General features: G+C 33.4%; 1 protein-coding gene across 1 annotated transcript in view; it reads left to right on the top strand.

The window, feature by feature from the left end:
* The window catches only part of LOC126979788 (uncharacterized), a 38,978-nt gene that overhangs the window by 6,437 nt on the left and 9,632 nt on the right, over positions 1-22,909 (top strand). Inside the window, exon 2 of the mRNA XM_050829323.1 lies at positions 13,843-13,926. Within this exon, the coding sequence (XP_050685280.1) occupies positions 13,843-13,926 (84 nt within the window). The remainder of the gene's footprint in view (positions 1-13,842; positions 13,927-22,909) is intronic.

A 22,909-nucleotide genomic window follows, 5' to 3' on the forward strand; every position in this document is an offset into this window, starting at 1 on the left:
CTCACTAGGCTCAAGATTCTAAGTTAGAATCCTTCGCTTTCTCCGGATTCAAACAAGGCGCTCGTTATGAAAGTTCCCCTTAACTATTGCGTTGAATATATTCAAAGCTTCGATTCTTACACGCTTTTTAGTAGCGTCACCTGTATCTATTTATTTAATTTGGGCGCGATTTTGACCCACTTTAAACAGCCAGATTTCGTTCAAACTTCGTAGATTTATCGAGGACCGATCACAATACATTAATTTGATAAAATAATTAAATTTTTCAATTTGACAAATAAGATTTTTGTTAATTAATATAATTTTTTCATCAATCGTCGATAAGGCAGGAATTGAAGTCAATTTTAAATTCAGCCATTACCTTTTCAACCAAAGCGTATGTTAGGTTTTTTAAACTACTTTTATTATTTATATATTTGATTAATACTTATAAGCGTATAAGCCGTCATGGTTCAATTTCCATATTAAAGATAATTATAGCAACAACTGTGGTTATTAAATAAAACAGAAAGTGTATTAGAAATGTATTATTAACCGCACGTAGCAACAATTTTCGCTGTTTCCGTTGAATACAGAAAATTGTTTGACAAGAATTTCTTGGAAAGTCACTGATGTGATTATGCTGATTAAATTATTCTTGGACACGCACTTAACAGTCATTTACACTATGTTATAAACATATGTAAATATACGTGGTTTTAGTTAAAGCGTATATTAAAATTTGAATGAGAATGCGCGTTTTGGATTTTACAAACAGTTTTGAATAGTTTTAGGGGTATACCTATGTATGTATCTTTGTAAAGAGGATACACTTCTCTTCATTATAAGTCAGTGACAACGACTCTGACAAATGTCAATGGGACTTGTTGATTAGAAGAATAAAATTTAAAGACTTTTTGTGAATATTGTTCATTAATATAATTATAAATTTATCAACATAAAGAATCGACATTACGTTACACCAACATAAAATGTCGTTTCTTTTAATTACAAGTAATTTGCTATCTAACTTAAGTGTAATATTTTGTAGACGTAGATAAACTATAAAATAAAACTTTTAACTATAGAGAAACACATCTTGTTTTTGTTAGACGCTGTCTAAAATATTTTGTATATTTACCTTTCTAACAACGGGTTTATATTTAGTAATTTGTAGGTTCTAGCACATAGCATACTTCTTTCGGTATTTTAACTGCAACAACTCCCTATCACACCCACTCATTCACTTATCTTAACTCACAAATAGAGGACCAGACCACAGAACACTACTAAGAAATCCTTTGAAAGACTAAATAATATTTAATGGTATTGTAAATGCTAGCACGAGGGGGCGCTGTAAGCCGAAACACAAGTTCCTCCAGTTCGACCTCAGATACTCAAATATAGCATTTATTTGTTTATACATCAGAATTATTATTCTTTGCTACATTTATATAAATTACTTGTTTATAAAAAAAAAACAATATTACGAATAAAAATAGAGTCCCGCCGGAATAGTAGAGTTATTAGGTTAGGATGATTTCACTGAATATATCTGTGGGCTATTGAAACAAGATTTCCTATGGAACAAAAATATTTGAATTTGAATATAGGTGGATTATTCCGCCTACCAATAGGTAGGTCATCTGTTCGCCCAATAATATCCTCACCTCGACGTTTTTTCTACAATGTAATTCTTAGAATTTTGTTTCACAAAGCAACGGAATGAATTTTCTTTTTCACATGTTTAGTTAAACTTTGCTAATCATTGAAACTATTGCTGGGTTGCGTAGCATCTAATATATAAAATTCTCGTGTCATGGTGTTTAACATTGAACTCCTCTGAAACGGCTTGACCGATTCTCATGAAATTTTGAGTGCATATTGGGTAGGTCTGAGAATCGGACAACATCTATTTTTTATCCCCCTAAATGTTAAGGGTGGTACACACGAAAATTTTTTTTAATTTTTTTAACATTTTTTTAAATTTATTGACATTTTTTTTAATATGTTTGATTATGAGTCAGCAAAATACATACAACTTCAAATTTTCACCCATCTACGATCAACAGTTACTTTTGTATCACGATTTTAATATCGGCAATACAACGTTTGCTGGGTCAGCTAGTAACTTTATAAAAATAATATTACAAGAAATAGTAAAGACACTGGGATCACCAGTATATCATCAGTAAGTATTTTGTATTTTATTAATTTCAATGTAAAATAACACGAAGCGTATGTTACAAAATTTGAAAGATGCCATTGAGTGTCAAGATGCCAAGCATCTAATAGTTGCCGTAATAAAAAAGAAAATTCACGCATTCGTTAAGTTTTCGAAATTCAAATCAAACCAAGTATACTTTTACTCAATAATAGCTCGACTCAATCCCAGTTTTGCATAATGGCATGATGAATCGCTTTTGAATAGATTATATTCGGGCCAGACTCGTCCGGGTTAATTACCCAACTCGCACAGAATACCGGAGTGAAGTTGCAGCCTAGTGCCGCTATGTTTCGCACAGGTTACGATGACCGGAGGCCATCCCTTCCCCCCCAAAGGTCGGCAACTCTCCTGTGATTACTCTCGTGTTGCAAGAGATTGTGGGCGGTGGTGATCACTTAAATCACTAAATAATATATTAAAGCTTCTTTGACAAAGAAGGCTTACTATAGTAGATAATTTTTTAGAGGATAATGATGCATGGTTCTTATCTGATTCTGCTCAGGTCATCAAAATAATAAAGTAGGCTTTGAAATTTGTTATTAAATGATTTATAAGATGTGTGGGAAGTCTCTTATCACTTTTTCTCCCCTTGTTGAAGCCTTCTTCCCCTTGTTCGCCATTACGAACTGACGTAGGTAGCTTCGTTGACATTTTCCAAGTGTTGTTGCAATGTTATAGCCACTTCCTATGGTAAATATGATCCTATTGCTATTCATACACGTAAAAGTTCTTTTAGTGTATTCGCCACAAATGAAATGACGTACAAAAATTTTTTTAAATCTTTGTATATTTATAAATATTTCGTGTCACGTTGTTTATCGGCGATGAACTCCTAAACTATTGAACTGATTTTAGACAAATTTTGCATAATGTGTGCAGTTTGATTCAACTTAAGAGATTGGACATCCTGGTGGATTTCTACCATATTATGGTAATTATTGTAATTATTGAACTTCTATAAATTTCGTTATGCTTTTTTATCTTTCTTAGGAAGGAGTATATTATTCTGGTTTGAAAGAGGATGTTGTGACAGGGACTGAAATAGGAATGCTGAAATAGTTTGGACACGTGGAGCGAATGAGTGAAGAAAGAATGACGCATCAAATATATAAGGCAAGTGTGTGTGGGCAAGTCGGTCGCGGGAGACGTCGTAGAACATTCGTCGACCAGATTGGGGACGTTTTGAGAAAAGGAGAGGTCCGAAGCACCCGTAACCGGCGAGCATGTATGAAAAGAGTAATGAAGGTAGAGGAAGCGCGTAAGGTTCGTAAGGATAGAAGCAAATGGTATTCTATTGTCTCTGCCTATCCCGACAGGAACAAGGCGTGAGTGTTGTGTATGTATATTATTCTAAGTTCAATTTAAACCTTTTTTTAAATAAGGGACGAGAAGATCAGAACGCTCAGCTGATGGTAATTGACGCTCTGCCCTATTAAAAAACCAAAAAATTCTGAGCAGCACTACAATTGCGATTGAGACATAAGATTTTGTCTCATTTGCCCAGTAATTTCACTAACTACGGCGCCGTTCAGACCGAAATACAATAATGCTTACATATTACTGCTTCACGGCTGAAATAGGCGCCGTTGTAGTAAATGAGTTTTCCATCTATTAACAACTACAATTAAATTAAAGTAATTTAAAAGAAATTTTTTGATCAGATAATCTAAGAATTGAAACGATTTTTCAATTATTTTGCGTGGTAACAAACATTTTTCGAGCAACTTTCGCATCATCAACACAAGAAAGATAAGACAAATGGTACTTCCTTATCCCAACGGAGCACGTCTGAATAATTCAATGAGTATTGAACACGCCACTGTAACAAGTAGTCCATGAAAATTAGTTGATGTGACGGCAGCTATCCGGGTGCCGTCGTATCTAATTAGCCAATATTGTACTGTTGAACAAACATGAACTAAGATGAAGATGTATTTAATGCCTATTCTTTTACATGGAACCCTTATAGATTCGGCATGTCTGTCTGTCCGTCCGTATGTCACAGACACTTTTTTCCAAAACTATAAGAACTATACTGTTGAAACTTGGTAAGTAGATGTATTCACAGAATATCGCATTAAAATTTTCACACAAAAATAGAAAAAAAAAACAATAATAATTTTTGGGGGTACTTATATATATACTTAGAACTAATATTTGATTTGTATTGAATATGTACTTATACTTAGAACTGAAACTCAAATAAATTTTTTTCTTCAAACCCATTCGTGCCTTTGGATAGGTTTTTATAAATGATATTGAGGTTTCTAATATCATTCTAATTCACTGTATGATTTCATTTTGAGCGAAGATTTTTTGCCTTTTCCATTTAAATAATTTAATATGATTTTCCTTTCTATATAACTCTTATATTATATATACTGTTACTTGCTGCCAGTGTCCTGGTGTTTGTTTCCAGTGAACTCCTGAACTAATAATATATCAAACAAAGGGATTCTATTGGGGATTAATTCATGGAGTGCAGTTTGGTCCAACATGAGCAACTCGCAAAATTTTGTGGCTTCCCTAACTACTTATAAGGTTTTCTAGCATGAGGTTCATTTTCTATTTCTCCAGTGTTAAATTTTACAATTCTTTAGCCGAAGGGTAAGAAGGTATAAAACTTTATTTTTCATCCAGCAGTCTATATGTCAATGGGCTAACTAGTCTAGCCATAAATTACAAAAAAAAATTAAATTTGAATTTGAATTAAATAAATTTTTGGACATAAATTTTTAATCACAAGAATGGATTAAGATGTTAAAGAAAACAGAATTTTCATAAAAAGATAATAGAAACATACTTTTTCCACGTCTAGTACACAACATAGCAATAGCGATGGATATAATAAGCTTTAAACTCACAAATGATTATTGAAACAGATATCAAAGGAAGTTTAAATTTCAAAATGGTTAATGGTATTTCGGCACCCAGAAAAGCTGATATTAATGATGGATATATAATTTGCGCTTCAGATTAGTTTTGATCAATATTTTTTATTAAAAGTAAAGAATTTAAATTGTGTGTATGTGCTGCCAATATACTATCTACAGATAGAGATAAATTACTACCTTCTACTGTCAGTAACTAGCTGTTAATAATCTGAAGCTGTCCCCAGATACCCGATAATAATCATTCTTATCGCTTTATATTGGGACGCGTGAATTGCGATTTCCATACAAACTTCTATCGCTGGTACGCTATACGTCGTCCCATTGACAGACAGCGTTTCCGGATAAGGTGAGCTACTATCGATAAGTTTATTGGGACAGAAAAGCCAACGATAGTTACGATTTTTATCTCAAGTAAGAGATAGACTGTATATTGGGAACGGCCGTTAGTAAATAAAAAAAAAACTACCAAATTATAAGCCACTAAAACTCGATAATATTTAAGGCATTAAAAAAAAAACAAATCTGAACAATTTGTTATGTTTTAAAGTGATAACCCTCACTTCTTAATTACACAAATAAAACAGAGAACAAAATAATATGACCAGAAGATAATAAGAGATAACTGTAATCCTTTTCAGCTAGTAAAATCAAAGTCGGATCGAAAAACAAACTCACGTTAGTAAATGAAGAAAAAGTACCCCAAATTATAACCCATTACTGAAGTTGAAGTGTCAATATAATAAAAAAAACCTAAGCTAAGTATAAATATATATTGCAAAACATCGATACTAAAATTTACTGCCTCGTAAAGTTTATAGCAGACCGTCGAGTACCTAGGTTCCCTAGGGAATCGTCTGTTTCATAAATTTTATGCCCTTCTATTTTATCCCCTGTGAATTTGAATAAATATACTTAACCCTTTCTAATGTGAAAGTAATTATTCGAAATAATTAATGTCTCATGAGATTACTTGCTTTCCTAAGCTTTTAATTTTTATCACAATCTCACATAAATTCCCAAAAATTATAGTATTTTCTATACTCCACAAACATACTACTTTTACTTTCTCTCAGCTACTTTTTGGTAGCCTGGAATGCCTTTATATAAGTACAAAATAAATTTATTTCATTTTCAAACCCGTCATATGCTCAGTAATTTCTGCGTATCGTTTAAATAACAAATAATATATATTCTGAGTTAAAGAAGATAAAATAACACATTTTATAATAATAACCAGCAAATTCGTTAATATGCCTGTATTTTTTTTATGCTTGAACTGAGAACTTTCGACTGGGTGAACCGATTCTGATTTTTTTTTTTATTTGAAAGCCGGTGCTTCCCGTCTCGTCCCATTGGTTTGGACCAGTTCAGAAAATAACAACCGTGAGAAAACCATAAAAATCTTAATTTGCAATAAGTATTCGCGAAAAATGGAATAACTCAATATCATGGCCGATTTCGATTATTCTTTTTTAACTAGAAATAATACTTCAAGGGAAGTTTGATGAGAGTTTCAAAAATAAAAATTATCGTAACTAGAATAATATTAATTAATTAGAATTTATAAATATACGCAATTATTTTTATTTTTTTGAAATAGATGTTTTAAGGTCGGTTGTTTTTTTGTTCAAGTTTTTCTCTTTATGATTCTGTACGGCTTGGTTACATTGAGGCATTGTAACATGAGTCAGTATAGTGACTTCATGTTACCCTAGTTTTACATTGCTTTATTTTTTATGTATTTCCCATCGTTAATCATCTCAGGTACGCCTGCAAATGCTATATTCTAAAACTTATTGATGATATGTAATCCCAGTGTCTTTCTTATTTCTTGTATTATTATTTTTACAAAGATTTACTACGCAATCCGGCATTTTAGTTTCAATTATTAGCAAAGCAAAGAACACGTGGCACATCAACGTCACACACTGTTCGAGACTAGCTCGAGTACGCCCATTTGCGCTTAGTAATAGTTGCCGCATTTTGCGACTACGCCTGCTGTATCTCGTGCGAGCGCAGTGGAGACCAATCCTTAATCTAAGTGCGTTACGATAGATATTAAGTAACTGTGACAGCCACTTTTCCTTGCTCGAGCTTCTCACACCGTGTCATGTGTGAAAGTTAGATATAGATTTAAATTAGATCTAAATTAGATATAAATCTGTATTAAGGCGGTGTATTATTTCATTTCTAACAATGGAAATTAATATTCGTTGCATACTCACCAAAAAACAGAAAACAGTGTTCCGCGCAACGAACAGACCTATTGAAAGTCAAAGCAAAATTCAAATAAACTTTATTCAATTAGGCTTAAACTACGGGTTTTTGAACAGTCACAATAAATAATTCTTTTAAATTACTGAATTTACATAATATTACTAGCTGACCCAGCAAACGTTGTATTGCCGATATTAAAATCGCGATACAAAACTAACTGTTGATCGTAGATGGGCGAAAATTTGAAGTTGTATGTATTTTTAATGCTGACTCAAATCGTGTGGAATAATCTAAACATTTTGGGGGATGAAAAATAGATGTTGTCCGATTCTCAGACCTACCCAATATTCACTCAAAATTTCATGAGAATCGGTCAAGCCGTTTCGGACGAGTTCAAAGTTTAACACCATGACACGAGAATTTTATATATTAGAAGATTACGTTCGGAAAAAGTTTAGCTCGTGAGGAGAACATACAAGAAACTCACCGGCCACTCTTTTCAATCAAATAGAGTATTTTACAATGGCTGTAATATACATAACAAATTAATTTTTAAGGTGGTGCATCCAATATATGAGACGTGTTTTAATACTATCAATTATTTCATGAAAAGTAATAAAGAATAAACTGTATATATTTACATTATTGTACATTGGATGCTTCAACTTTTAGAGCTTGAATTCATTGTTTGTGTAAGGATGCTTCGTGAACGTGATGGTCGTGATTACTGTCACATTTAGTAATTGGATCCAACAAATACATAATAATAATTAATAAAATAAATAAAAATAAAAAAGCAACAATATTGAGGTCTCGATTAACTTTGCATTCTGAAAATTCACTCTAGTTATTACCGTTTTTCTCCAAATTAATATAACAAGCACTACTAAAAAAATGATATTTTCACTTCTCATGCTCCGAAATTGCTTATTCGTGCACGAAATCGTTAATTGTGCACAAGTGCATAAACGTACTCTACTCATAAATGTATCCATAGTAAGGCAAAGATATTTGAGCCATACAGCCAAACTCAATAAAAACTTCAGAGATACAATTTGTTATTTTATAATATTTATTTTAATTTATTTGCTTCGTGTGCTTTTTAAGACATAAAAGACACTAAAATTTTAATTAAAATACGGTAGGTTATTTAATTAATTAAAAAAAAATATATATTACAAAATTAATTTAATAGTAGGCTGTATAGCTATGGAGCCCAAGCCTAATATCAATGTCGTAAGATTAAAAAAAAAGCGGCGGGAAACAGGTCTTGTTTTTTCGTGCGTTTATTAATGTTGTCAAATTTGCTAAAATTGTTATAATGTCCATGTTATACTACTGTTTTATTTCCTCGCAATTGAAATGAAAAGCAGAGTTTATAACTCGTCCACAAAACCATTTTACCTCGACATTACTATAAGAAAAAAATATATAAATATGGTTTGTTTTATGTACTCGTTGTAAAATCTACTATATATTATAGTGTATGATGTAATACGTGGCATGAATTTTGTACTTTTATTTTTTCAAATCATAATAATATAACTATAAAACCATAAATTGACCTTGGCATATTTAGTTTAAACCTAAACCTTGGGTTAATATTTCTTCAAATAACATAATCTATGTTTCCAAAAATGAAAAAAAGAAAATTATCTTGTGTCCTACTTTAGTTATAAATTATTATTATATTTAATTATTATGTGGGAAGCAATAAACATTTCATGCATTTTCATTTAATTTTTTTTAACACTATATTTTGTGGACTACTATAAGAAGTATTTTTGTGCAATAAATTCTAATGAAAAGCAAGAAAATAGCGCAAAATTATTAAAAATATTTCTGAACGTGTTTCATAAATCTTCAATATAAGAGACCTCTTCAATACGGATTGTCAGGATCGATAACAATTTCCGCAAATCTTCTTATTTCTCTACTTCGATACTTCTTTTCTGATGGCAATAAGGATTAGCATAGTTACCAAGTTGTTGTCACAGAGAAATCAACCTATAGAATTCATTCCTTACGCTTTGGCGTCTTAAGTCCATCTCCAAAGAATTGTTTATTAAATAATATAGTTTAACTTTAGATCTAATGACAAGCAATTTGAAAAATACTTATTAATTTCTAACATCATTAATTCATTGTTTGAATATTAAATCGCTTAAACATTAGCCATACAAATAAAAAGACGTATGGCACTCGGGGACTGCCGCGGTAAAGCTATTGCATAGCATTTTTTTATCAACATATGCAATTATAATTATTCATTTATTTTATTTATGCAGTATTTGTTTTTTGATAAAATTGATTTTAAAAAAAGGAAACGGGAAGTGAGTAAAATTTAACTTGCAAGATTTGATTACAGACAGACAACGGGACAGGTGAAACTAAATAAAAATGCTTGTCATAATCATAAAAATTAAAAAAACGTGATAAAAAAAATTAAATAAAGAAATATCAAGATGTACCCCAGGCTCGAACCTGGGACCTTCTGCACAAAAAGCATACGTGATAACCGCTGTTCCACGGCAACTGTAATGACCGTGCCGAAATATCTATATATATCTAGTAAGTAAGTGTTAGGTTATTTTCGTTTCGGAATTTCTGGATTCGGTCTCCACGCTCAAGGCCCGCGATAGAAGCTATGCAATACCTTAACAAATTTTAAAGTTATACCTGAGTATAAACCAAGAATATTCAAAATGTTTACAAATAGACATTTTGCTTATGATTGGTTTATTCTGATGTATAACATTTCCCGCGTTTATTTGCAAGGCTGCCTGGCCACATTAGCAAAAAGGTACTCATGTGGCATGGTCATTGTATTGACAGTATTGTCAGCGATATAGCCTACATGTTGCATATTCTAGGTTTATTCTCAATTATAACTTTATGCTAAGTTTATTTTTAAGGCCGTAGAGGTTTATCAAAAGAGATTTATTAATTAACACAAAAAAGGAAGCGTCACCAAATTTCAATAAAATACATATAAAATTATATTTCAACTGAAAAACCACTTGGAATTTATCATTCGAGCATCAAATCTGTTCATCTCATCTCAAATACCTTCAGAAATAGCTTAAATTATTCAAACTATGGTCGATAATTTTAGATTATATAACATAAGGTTTTTGTGTCTATCAAGATATAATATCAGTAGATATTTTAATTTGATAATAATGTTTAAAAAGCTTTGGGAGCTGGTTCAATATAACTCAATCAATAACATTGTATGACTGTGATATAATTTTGCAAAACAATAAAATCAGTACTTAATGCTATTTTACTTTACAAACTGCAGTTTTTATTTTCTTTCTAACATGTTTAATCCAATTGTAGAATGAAGTTTCTGCGCGGTATCCAGATCTACGACATTTATGCGTTCAAAAACCATCTAGTGTTGTAAGAGAGCGTAGGTAATGGTTATCATTACTATTACATTACATGACGTGCAAGATCCTCTCTTTTTATTAAAAAAATATATTTTTGTGGTATAAGAAGAGGCCATAAATATCCACGTGGATATTTTGCGACTTGCGACGTGGAAGAGATTTCCTCGATCAACTCTTTCCATGATGGTGACAATCAGCAAACAAAATGTATAGAGTGTTCCATTTTTATGCGTCATTGAAAAATTCTTGTTTTAGTATTTAGTATGTGTATAAGAGTTCCTGTATCGGTAATGTTTTGCAGTGTTTAAATATACCTAGTTCATTGTTTTCATATTTTTGCTTCATAGAACTTGATACAATTGTTTTTAAAATTTATAGTTGTAGTTTATATATATTAGTATGATAGCTATTGTAAGTACGACCATATCTACTGAGACTGGATACACAAGTTTGAGCGAAGCTGTTATAAAACATTAATTTTATTTTGAAAGGAACACGATGACTTAAGATAGTTACATTTGCAAGAAATTGCCTTAACTGTTACATACGCGATCGATGTGTTGACTCCAGTTAAATTTGCAGTCGATACTTAAGATGCTTAAATTTTATTTATACGTATAAATTAGTTTGTGTAATCAAAATTAGACAGAATTACAAATGAGGTATTTTAACATCATACTCGTAATGGTTTTTTTTTTTTATGGAACAGGAGGACAAACGAGCGTACGATTCACCTGTTGTTAAGTGATCACCGCCACCCACAATCTCTTGCAACACCAGAGGAATCACAGGAGCGTTGCCGGCCTTTAAGGAAGGTGTACGCGCTATTTTGGAAGGTACCCATGTCGTATCGTCCCGGAAACACCGCACAAGGAAGCTCATTCCACAGCTTTGTAGTACGAGGAAGAAAGATCCTTGAAAACCGCACCGTGGAGACTGTATTGTTTACTTGAAATGATCCAGATAGTATCGCTTGGAGTGGGTGACCGGCAGATACGTTGAAATACAAACGGCTTAATGTTCACGGTGCCTCTTTGAAACTTCAGAAACTCTATGCCTGTGAAGTTTACCACCACCACCTTTATTATAGTTTTAGTTAAAGTTAAATCCTTAACTTTAGAATCAATAAAAATCTTAATAAGACCGTAATTGAAATTTAATATATTAGATCGATAACCAAATATAAAAACTATCGATTATTATCTTAGTTCGCTCTTAAAATCCCAGATCAATTGGGTCATCATGTAAATCTAACGTAACAAGCTATGGCTAAATATATTACGTAATATTTCTTATTTGAAAATATAATAAAATGACTATTAGCTGTAAATGTATTGCAGTTTTAGATTGTTAATGATACTTCATATTATATAATTTAAACACAAATTTTCCGAAGTAATTGTAAGACGTACTTTGGACATTATAAAACTTATATCAGATTTTCAATATAATATAACTGGTCAATTGCATACCAAATATAACCAACCATAAACATGGTGTACAATAAAAACAGTAATAAATCATTCCAACGCTGTAAATAATTATTCGGCAAGCACTTTTCGAACTCGCAGGGAAGACTCCTCGAAAAAAATCCATAGGACATCCAGATTGTTGCGAAACTGAAGTGGCAGTGGGCAGGGCACATAGTTCGACGGACAGATAGCCGTTGGGGCAGTAAAGTCCTCGAATGGCGATCACGTACCGGAAGACGTAGTGTTGGTAGGCCCCCACAAGTTGGACCGACGATGTGGTCAGTATCGCTGGAGTAGCATGAATGAGGGCAGCGCAAGACCGATCGTCATGGCCATCTTTGGAGGAGGCCTTCCGGCTGAAATGGAAGCACGTTTTGGTTGGAAGGATTCCGTAGTGAAATTTCTGAGCTATATTTTTTCAATTTCATGTGCGTATTATTGTTCGGTGAATTTTCATTAGAACAAGAAAATAATAGCTACATGAATCTTTTTAAAATGAAGATACGGATAATAATAACCTCACACTCATTAAACATAAGAAATAAACATAGGGGCGTTGTTGGCCTTTTAAGGAGGTGTATACACTTTCTTTTAAGGTATCCATGTCGTATTGTCCTGAAGACACCGCGCAAAGAAGCGCATTCTACAGTTTGGTTGTACGTGACAGGGAGTACTTTTAAAATGGCGCTATAGAAGACCGGTTGTAGCGATCAAAAAGAGTGGTGGCCGGAATCAGGCCAAGTAGCTCTTTGGAACACTCCCCGAATTAAATTCTTGGTTTTACATATTAATTTACATTTACTTTTCTGACTTCCTCGTGTTAGGCGTTGAATATTAGACGTTTGAGTATTTTTATTGCATCACTTTACATAATTTATTGAAACTAAAATGATCTCTAAAAAGATAAAACTGTAAAAGTTGATTTAAAAGACTGGCGATGAGTTTCTTGCTTTAAAGCTCAACCTTTTCTGAAGTGGCGAAAAATATAGTATAAGAAAAGAAAATTTTTACTTTCATATGTGTCATTTCGTTGACCTATATGAATTAAGTGATTTTGATTTAATAAATGCTGTGGAACATACTTAAATTGAGGATTAGTCTCTGCTGCGCTCCAACTAGATACCGTGCTACCTAAGAACAATAGGTTTTTTATTGCGGGATCTTAAAATTGTAAGTGTGTATTGGCTATTTATAAAGATGCTTGTGTGCGTGGCATCTTGACACTGAATGCCATCTTTAAAATTTTGTAACATACGCTTCGTGTTATTTTACACTGAAATTAATAAAATACAAAATACTTGCTGATGATAATATGGTGATCCCAGTGTCTTTCTTATTTCTTGTCGTATTATTTTTACAAAGTTTTACTACGCAAGCCGGCATTTTAGTTTCAATTATTAGCAAAGTTTAACAGAAACTGTGGCACGTCAATGTCACACATTGTTCGAGTACGCCCACTTGGGCGTAGTATTAGTTGCCACAATTTGCGATTAAGCCTGTAGTGTAGTGTCTAGTTGGAGCGCAGCGGAGGCCAATCCTTAATCTAAGGCAAAATACTTGTCTTTTCTTAATACTATGTGCATATTATTTAGGAATATTTGTCGTATTAATGTTTAATGTTATGAATATTATTGATATTATGAATTTAATGGTTTCAGATGACTCGGAAGAAGCTCCGAAGAAATCTAACAGCAAAGTTGAAGAAGAGAAACCAGAGGACAAAACACCAAAGGGCATTCGGCGTACGTATTACTTTGTTCTAGTACACCACATAATAATAATAAAATATTTTATTTGCAGTTAAAAAACCACTAGGTATTTAATAAACAATAATGATAATAATAATAATAAAAGTCTTTATTATACAAATGATTTAAGTTTTCTTTAGTGTTAATTCCGCCAGTATTTGTTTTTAAAACAATTCGACACGTGTTTCGGCAATTGATTTTGTGCATCGTGATTTTGGCGAGACAACACGTCCTGAGGATGCCTTGTGTAGAGGCGAAACACGTGTCGAATTGTTTTAAAAACAAATATTGGCAGAATTAACACTAAAGAAAACTTAAATCATTTGTATAATTTTGGATTTCCGCAAAGTAACGCCTACTTCAATAAATTTTCTAAAGTTATTATTAACAATCTAGAAATAAATGCAGTTACATAACTAATCTTATATCTACTGTTTTAATTTGTTTATATTAAAGTACTCATGTACTAATTTACTATATTAGACACCGGTTTCTAGATTGTTTTGCTTTCCAGCATTGGCCTCCCCAAGTGTTCTACACACAGATATATCTTTTGCTTTCCTTATCCAAGTCGCTTACAACTTAAATTAAATTCAAATAAAACATAATCTTTCCTTTCCGGGAAACATAGAAACAAACTATAAGACCATACAAAAAAACCATCTTTTAAACAAAATAAGGATTAGAACTTGGTGAGGGAGTAGGGTGCCGTACGGCACTCTTAGTTCTGGTGTATCTGAAAAATCTAGGGCACTGCCGATTTAGGAAGGATAAAATAAGACTAGATACACATAAGTCCCAAATAAGCTCAAGCTCGGCATATGCTGACACATATATTATGCATGTCCAGCTCCGATCTTCCGCTTGAGCCATTCTGTGAGCTGTCCCAACACTTATACGTTAAAATTTAATATATAATTTTTTATTGTCAAGAAGCTTTGACTTCCGACTTTCTCGGCCTATCCAGTACTCTATATTCTGTGGTGTAACGTCCTGTCCAGTAGGTTGCTTGCTCTGTGGTACGACTCAAGCGTCAACCATCTGTCAACTGTCAGAATTTTTAATAGATTTTAGCTTAGATAATTTATACGTCTAGATAGAGTGCCTTGCTGGTAGGTAACAGATAAAAACAGGCCAGACTTCCGATAGAACTGAAAAATTAGAACTATTACTATTAAAATTAGATATTTCATAATGTTTAAGAACAATTGAACTATTATCAATTTCAATTTATTTTTAAAACTTATTTTAAATAAAATATTGTTAATCAAACAAAAGCACTATTTCAACAATACACAGTATATACACATTGAAATTTTCACTAAATTAAGATATATTTGGCGAGGCGACCATTTCACCCATCCAAGAAGTCTCTAACTATATGTATATATATATTTTATTTATTTATCGCGTGCGCCAGTCATGAGCATGTCGGTGACGCGAACCAATAAGATTTTCCCCAACCAAAAAGTACCTAATGCCGTTAAAGAAGTTTTCACTTCAAAATATATCGCTGTTAGGTGGCACGTACAAAAAATAATAGCACGTAATACATAATCACTTAAAATATCACAGGATATAAAAATTCCGATCAACATTCAAATAAAAACGTAAAAAACAAAATCGGAAAATCATTAACTGTAGTTCATAATAGATACGCACCAATACACAAACGACATCGTAAAAAATGAGGATTCTCATCCAGACCTCACTTGTTTACCAATAACGGTGAAATAATAAAAGTTTATTACAGTACCTATGGGTAGTAAAAATTTACTACCGATCATTGATTCATAAGAAATACAATAACAAAATGTAGTTAGCGAAAATGTGATTGTAAAATCATAAGAAAAGAATTGTGTAAAAGGCATAAAGGCATAAAAGGCATTTATTTTCTCAAAATTGATTCCTTTGGAATTCTTTTTAATGTCATTTCTAATATACTAGATACTACTACCGCTTCGGAAACAAATGGCGCTCTAAGAGGGAAGAAGCGGCGTAAGAAACTCTCCCAGCATTCTTTTTTTGCGCTCTTTTCAGTAAAAATATACAATATTGTACAGTCATTTCTATCGCTATAAAATAATCATAAACTAGATCTGTCCGATGACTTAGATAGATATTGAGCTGTGGAGTAATAGGATATACGACATTGCCATTTTTTATAAAACATTAAAATTTATTTATAGATAATGCCTGAACAGTAGCTGGGACTTTATTATAAAAGTGTATACATTTACCCTTAAAGCTATTCTATATCTTATAATTTATGATAGCTGCGTAACGTTTCAAATATCTCTTAAAGTGGTTGAAAGAAATAACTCGGTGATTTATAGCGTCATAAATCTTTAAAGTAAAAAATCAAATCATGAAGTGCAAGAGGATAGCTTTGAAGAATTAATTACTTTCTCTTGAGAATAAAATACTCGTGTTTAAGGCTATTTATTCTAAAGCCTATGACGTTGAAATTCTACAGAGATTTCAAAAAAAAAAACTGCGAATGATAACCAACGCCCCTTGGTTCGTACCTAACAAACTACTACATAATGACCTAAAAATACCTACAATAAAAGAAGAAATCGTAGGTTATACTAAATCTCACAAAGAAAGTACATCATACCAAACACCTTTGCCTGGACACTAATGAATAATGTACAACGAACATACTGACGGATGTCCTTAACTAGGAGACAGATGGCAGTAGAAATATAAAACCTCAACACTAATAACTTAAGAAATAAGCAAGTGGTTTTTCGGTCTTTTTAAATATATAACTTATCAATGTTTTTCTAAAATATTTTAATAACTGCTTACTAAACATTGTGACTATTCGATTAAGGTGGCCATTTTCTTACCACTTACCAAAAATCTATATTTAAAGTTGGGTGAGAGGTGAAGCCTATTATGCTTGAAAACCTTAAAATATTCTTCTTGAATCTGGATATCATAAAGAAAAAAGTTTTTATATTTTTTACGGAATGATAAATCTAGTGATTAACGCGTCCAAAGAAATACTTATATTTTAAAATACATACTATTGGATATTAATATAGATTTTCATTTTCATCCCATTTCATTGGGAGACTTCTTTGCATTGGATGCCGGTAAAATGTCTACCAAAGCTATTTCTACTACCGTGAACGAGTAATGTTCATGCATTATTGTGCTTCGTTTTGAAAGGTGAAATTCCCACGGAATTCCTTGGCTAATGACACTTAAAAACTAATGTCTCAAATTGACGAGCGCAATTATGATTTCGCTCAGGGGTGCTATACAGGTAATTTCAAGATTGTAGCCATTAAGTCGATGCTATCCATATTTCCCTAGAAGGTTAACTGAATCGAAGCCGCGCGCGATGCTTGGGCACGGGGAAGGGCGCTGGTGTGGGATGCGACTTGCGTCGACACTGGCTCCTTCTCATGTCCAAGTTACGTCAGTTGGTGCTGGGGCTGCTGCTTTGACTGCTAAAGACAGAAAGTGTCGCAAATATGTGGCCCAGAGACGCGTAGAATCTACAAAGTACTATCTACGCGCCTCAACCCATTGAGGCCCCAGCTGCTGAAAAACCCAAGCGCTGGCAGCTATTTTGGTCGACGGATCAGCGACCTAGCTATCCAACGTGTAAATGCTGCCAGTATTCTTGGTACGCTTCCCCGTAATGATAGTTTTAATTGTAATCATAGTATTGTAAATATAGTAAAAAGATTTGTTTTGTTTGAATGAAAGATCAATAAGAAACTCTAGAATGATATTAAACATAACTATAGTAAAAGTGGATATGGCAAAATGTGTGACTGTAGGCTAAAACTAACAATTCATTGGAGATTATTCTCAGAGTCTATTTTTGTAAGCAACACAGCCTTTTCATAACTAATGAGAATGTGAGCCTCTAGAGAATGAAACAAATTATGTGTTCTCATTAAGATATATTCTTTATTACGGCTTTCATTTGTTACTTAATATTATTTAACTAGCTAATACCCCGCGACTTCGGTTGCGTACAGGGCTGACACGTAGAAGCGATATTTCAATATTTTATTGACAATGAAAGAACTTTTAGATAATTTATACATCTAGATATAGTCTCTTACTGTTAGAAAACCGCTATAAATTGAATTTAAATAAATAAATATTATGACTGTTCATTGTCAGTACATTTATGAAAATTTTATATAGGTTCACAAAAATCGTCACCTTTTTGCTGTTAATAGTGATTATCATTATTATAACACTAGAAAAAAGGTATTGCTTGTAACTTATTCTAGTAGGCTTCATAAGATACATAATAGCTTCTAGAGGAAATGTATACACTTTTATAATAAAGTCCCAGCCACTGTTCTACTGAAATAAGGCTCTGTCGTAAGTCCTACTACTTTACAGCTGAATATCTAAATGATCGGATGGCCTGGGACTAGATTGTGATTGTTAGCGCGAAAAAAATGAATGCTGGGAGAGTTTCTTGCGCCGCTTCTTCTCTCTCAGAGCGCCATTTGTTTCCGAAGCGGTAGTAGTATCTAGTATATTAGAAATGACATCAAAAAGAATTCTTAAAGAAACAATTTTGAGAAAATAAATGCCTTTTATGCCTAAAAAAACAGGCCAGGAATATAAGTTTAATGTGCGTGACAAGCTACGTCTTACACTCGCGATTTGTATGACACTTCGTCAGTGTGAGTGAGTTGCTCAAAATAGAGGTTACTTCTAAAGTCTATTTTTATCGACGTTTTTACAGCTGTCTTAGTCTATCTAGACATATATGTGATCTATGGTTTTTGCGATACATTTTGTAAATATTGATGTGTTCTACAAAATCTTAGTACTTCTTAGTACTAAAATCTATTCTATCATCAATATTTTTTGCAGCGCACGCGATAAATGAATGAATTTTAGGCATTTTTTTTACATATTGTATTACATTATTGGAGTTTAACGGCCGTTCCCAATATTCAGTCTATCACTTACTAGAAATAAAAATCGTAACTGTCGTTGACTTTTCTGTCACAATAAACTTACCGACGGTAACTCACCTTATCCGTACACGCTGTCTGTCAATGTGACGACGTATAGCTTACCAGCGATAGAAGTTTGTATGGAAATTGCAATTCACGCGTCCCAATATAAGGAGATAAGAATGACTTATCGGGTATATTGGGACAGCTTCAGATTATTGACAGCTAATTGCTGACAGTAAAAGGTAGTATCTCTATCTGTAGATAGTATATCGGGAAGGGCCGTTAGTCTTCTTTCCTTTATTGTACAGGTACATATTATTTCAACTGATACTACTTTTTGATGATATATAAATATCAGTAAATATTTTTTTATATATAATTTGTGAAGTTTGCACTTTTGTGATGTGGTTTTAAAACAATATTTTTTATTGATTATAAAATAAATTCTTACTTTTTTCGCATATATTTGAATATGTCACCGAAATATATAATTCACACTTGCAATAACTAATATTTGTTTCTTTCTTTCCTATTATTTAAGCAAACAAGATAGCTTTGGTTGGCTTTTCTGATTTGTTTATAGATCACGTCAAAAGGAAATTGCTTCCTTTTGCAAAGCAAGTATAATAATAATAAATATGGTACAATCTTGAAAAACGATGTTCAAAAGGCGCAATCCATCTACAAAATACAATACGTAACTGTTAGGGACCTTTCAGACCGGCAATTTAACTGCATGGCAGGTTGATGCGGCGTGGAAGTACCAAAAATTTACAAACTAATACCAAAATGTGCAGTAATTGATTCTTTAACCTTTCCGTTCCGGAACACTCTGGTTGTGTGGTATGCCTCAGATTGCCGCGATTTTGGCACTCGCGCAGAGTTCGGCCAGTGCGTATAATTTTACGTGTAGCAATAGATTGCTTATAATTACGTTGATTTGAGTGAATGTATCAGAATGATATTGAAACAGGCTATAAGATATATTGAATAACCCAAAAATTCTGAACGGACTACAATTGCGCTCATCACCGTGAGACTTAAGATGTTAAGTCTCATTTGCCCATTCACTAGCTACGGTGCACTTCAGACCGAAACACTGTAATTTTTACACATTACTGCTTCACGGCAGAAATAGATGCCGTTGTGTTACGCATAATCTAGCTGGCATCCTGTGCAAAGGAGCCTGGAGAACTGGTTAGTGTGTTAGCAAACAAATAATTAAGAGTCCTATTAGGATTAAAAAGGGTCGAATGTAGTGGCCAAGTACTTGGCCACTATTTTCCAGCTTGTTTGTCTTCCATAAAGAAAATAACGTGTTTTATACTGTTCACGTGACAGTAAATGAGAAGCTCTGTAATACAGTGATATTTCTTACTCTTGAGACTACAAATTGCTAGCGTCACCACGTTTGTACTATTAATTTTGAGACGTAATTTAAAGTTAAGTCTTGGTAGATTAATAATTTCACTACGGCGCCATATCGAAAGAGATACAGTGAGTGTACAATAATGTTCGGCGACATAAGAAGCAATTCCATTTACGATGACTAGTTACATAGGCTGCACTAAAAGTATTGGGAATGGAATATTTCCACTGTTCCTGTCATATTAAAATATTTTTAATTGAAAACTCCTTGGTTTTTAAAATCGAATACCATTTATTTATTTAAAAAAAGATTCTCAGTCTTTTCACAAGGTGCAAAAACTTGCCAATTTTGTTTAGTCGTTGAGAAAATGGAATTGACTCGAGAAAATTCTAGAGCGATGATTTATTATGACTTTCGAAGTGGTTTAACACAAAAAAATTGTGTTGACCGGATGATTTTGCATTTGGTGATGAAGCCCCATCCAAAACCACAATTTATCGCTGATTTGCTGAATTTCAACGTGGACGTCTCAAGCTCAGTGATGATCCCCGTCAAGGTCGTCCAAAACTGCAGTCACCAAAGAAAACGTTGATGCTGTGCGTAAGCTGATTGAGGAAGATCGACATGTGACATACGGTGAAATTCAAGCAACTTTAGACATTGGCATGAGTCAAATACAAATAATGTTGCATGAACAATTAGGTGTAAAAAAGTTGTTTTCCCGATGGATACCGCATTTGCTCTGTGAAGAGCAAAAAGCGGCTCGCGTTACTTGTTGCGTTAGAACTCTCAAAAGATTCCACGCAGGATCCTCAAATGCTGTATACAACATCATATCAGGTGACGAATCCTGGATATACGCGTACGAACCCGAAACAAAAAACAAGTCACGAGTTTGGGTGTTCGAAAATGAGTTAAAGCCAACAAAAATTGTTCGTTCACGGAGTGTTGCAAAAAAAATGGTGGCCACGTTTGTCTCCATAACCCTCCATGTTGCGACTATTCCTCTTGAGGGCAAAGAACGGTTAATGCAGAATGGTATGCTAGCATTTGTTTGCCACAGGTCGTTTCTGAACTCCGTAAAGAGAACTGCAACCGCCGCATCATCCTTCATCACGACAATGCGAGTTCTCACACCGCGCACAGAACAAAAGAGTTTTTAGAGCAAGAAAACATAGAATCCGCCGTGCCCCGACCTAAGCCCTAATGATTTCTATACTTTCCCTAAAATAAAGAATAAATTGCGTGGTCAGAGATTTTCATCAGCTTAAGAAGCTGTGGACGCCTACAAAACGACCATTTTGGAGACCCCAACTTCCGAATGGAATGGTTGCTTCAATGATTGGTTCCATCGTATGGAAAAATGTGTCAAATTTCGCGGAGAATACTTCGAAAAGCAATTAATACATTCTTAAATAGTGATGTTGTGTCACTTCCTTGATTCCCGAAATTTTCAGTGCCGCCCTCGTAGCAGTGAGAAAATGTCAAACAAAATACCATTGGCCGGTATCATGACCCTAGGGCCGCACATATTCACATTGCAACAATTTTTAGTTTGTTTTCAGCCTAGCGAAACTCTTAGGAGAAAGCGTTTCACTCTATTGTATGAAACGTGCAGTTATTGAAAGATTGACAGATGGCGGCTATAATCTTGTAAAAAACAGAGATTGCCGAAATCCACTACGTTTTAAGAAACTGTTCGCTTTTATACTCAGCCGGATTATACTTAGTCGCCAATCGCGATACTGTAATTACTACTATGTCAAAGTTATGTCAAATGTCAGTCCCGCCTCATGTTACGTAGTATTTACATCCTCTTTGCTCATATTGTGACAGGAGCCGTTTAGACACATCATGTGACGTAATAGATTTTTTTGATTAGCCAGTTTATGGTAAGAGTATTTTATTATGTGACCTAACAAGTGTGTTGAATTTCAAGTTATACAGTCGATGACTTGAAGTAATAATATCGGAAATATAAAAAATATTTGTTTTAAAATTTGAAAGTTCTGTATTATTACAGCTCTTATCTTAGATTAATGATTGGTCTCCGCTGCGCTCCAACAAGATACCACACTAACTAAGAACAATAGCTTTTTTATTACGGCAACTATTAGATGCTTGTGTACGTGGCATCTTGACACTCAATGGCATCTTTCAAATTTTGTTACATGCGATTCGTGTTATTTTACATTAAATTAATAAAATACAAAATACTTACTGATGATATGGGATCCCAGTGTCTTTCTTATTTCTTGTAGTATTATTTTTACAAAGTTTTACGACGCAACCGCAACTCAATTTTAGTTTCAAATATTAGCAAAGTTTAAAAGAACCTGTGGCACACCAACATCACACTCGAGACTGGCTCGAGTTCGCCCACTTGGGCATAGTATTAGTTGCCGAATTTTGCGACTACGCCTACAGTATCTAGTTGGAGCGCAGCGGAGACCAATCCTTAATCTAAGGCTCTTATTATAAAATTATTTTAAGCTCTATGTGAATGCACCTTAAGTTTTGAAGCAATGGTTGACATCTCCTTTTCCTCATAGCGAGATTATTGTTCCTTATCTTTTTAAGCGATCGTGTGAGAGAGACAGCGCTCTGCTACCTCGTTATCGTACAGAATTCATAGTCCTCGGTCCTCATAAGACGT

Source organism: Leptidea sinapis, chromosome 4 (genome assembly GCF_905404315.1).
Source record: "Leptidea sinapis chromosome 4, ilLepSina1.1, whole genome shotgun sequence".
Lineage (NCBI taxonomy): Eukaryota > Metazoa > Arthropoda > Insecta > Lepidoptera > Pieridae > Leptidea > Leptidea sinapis.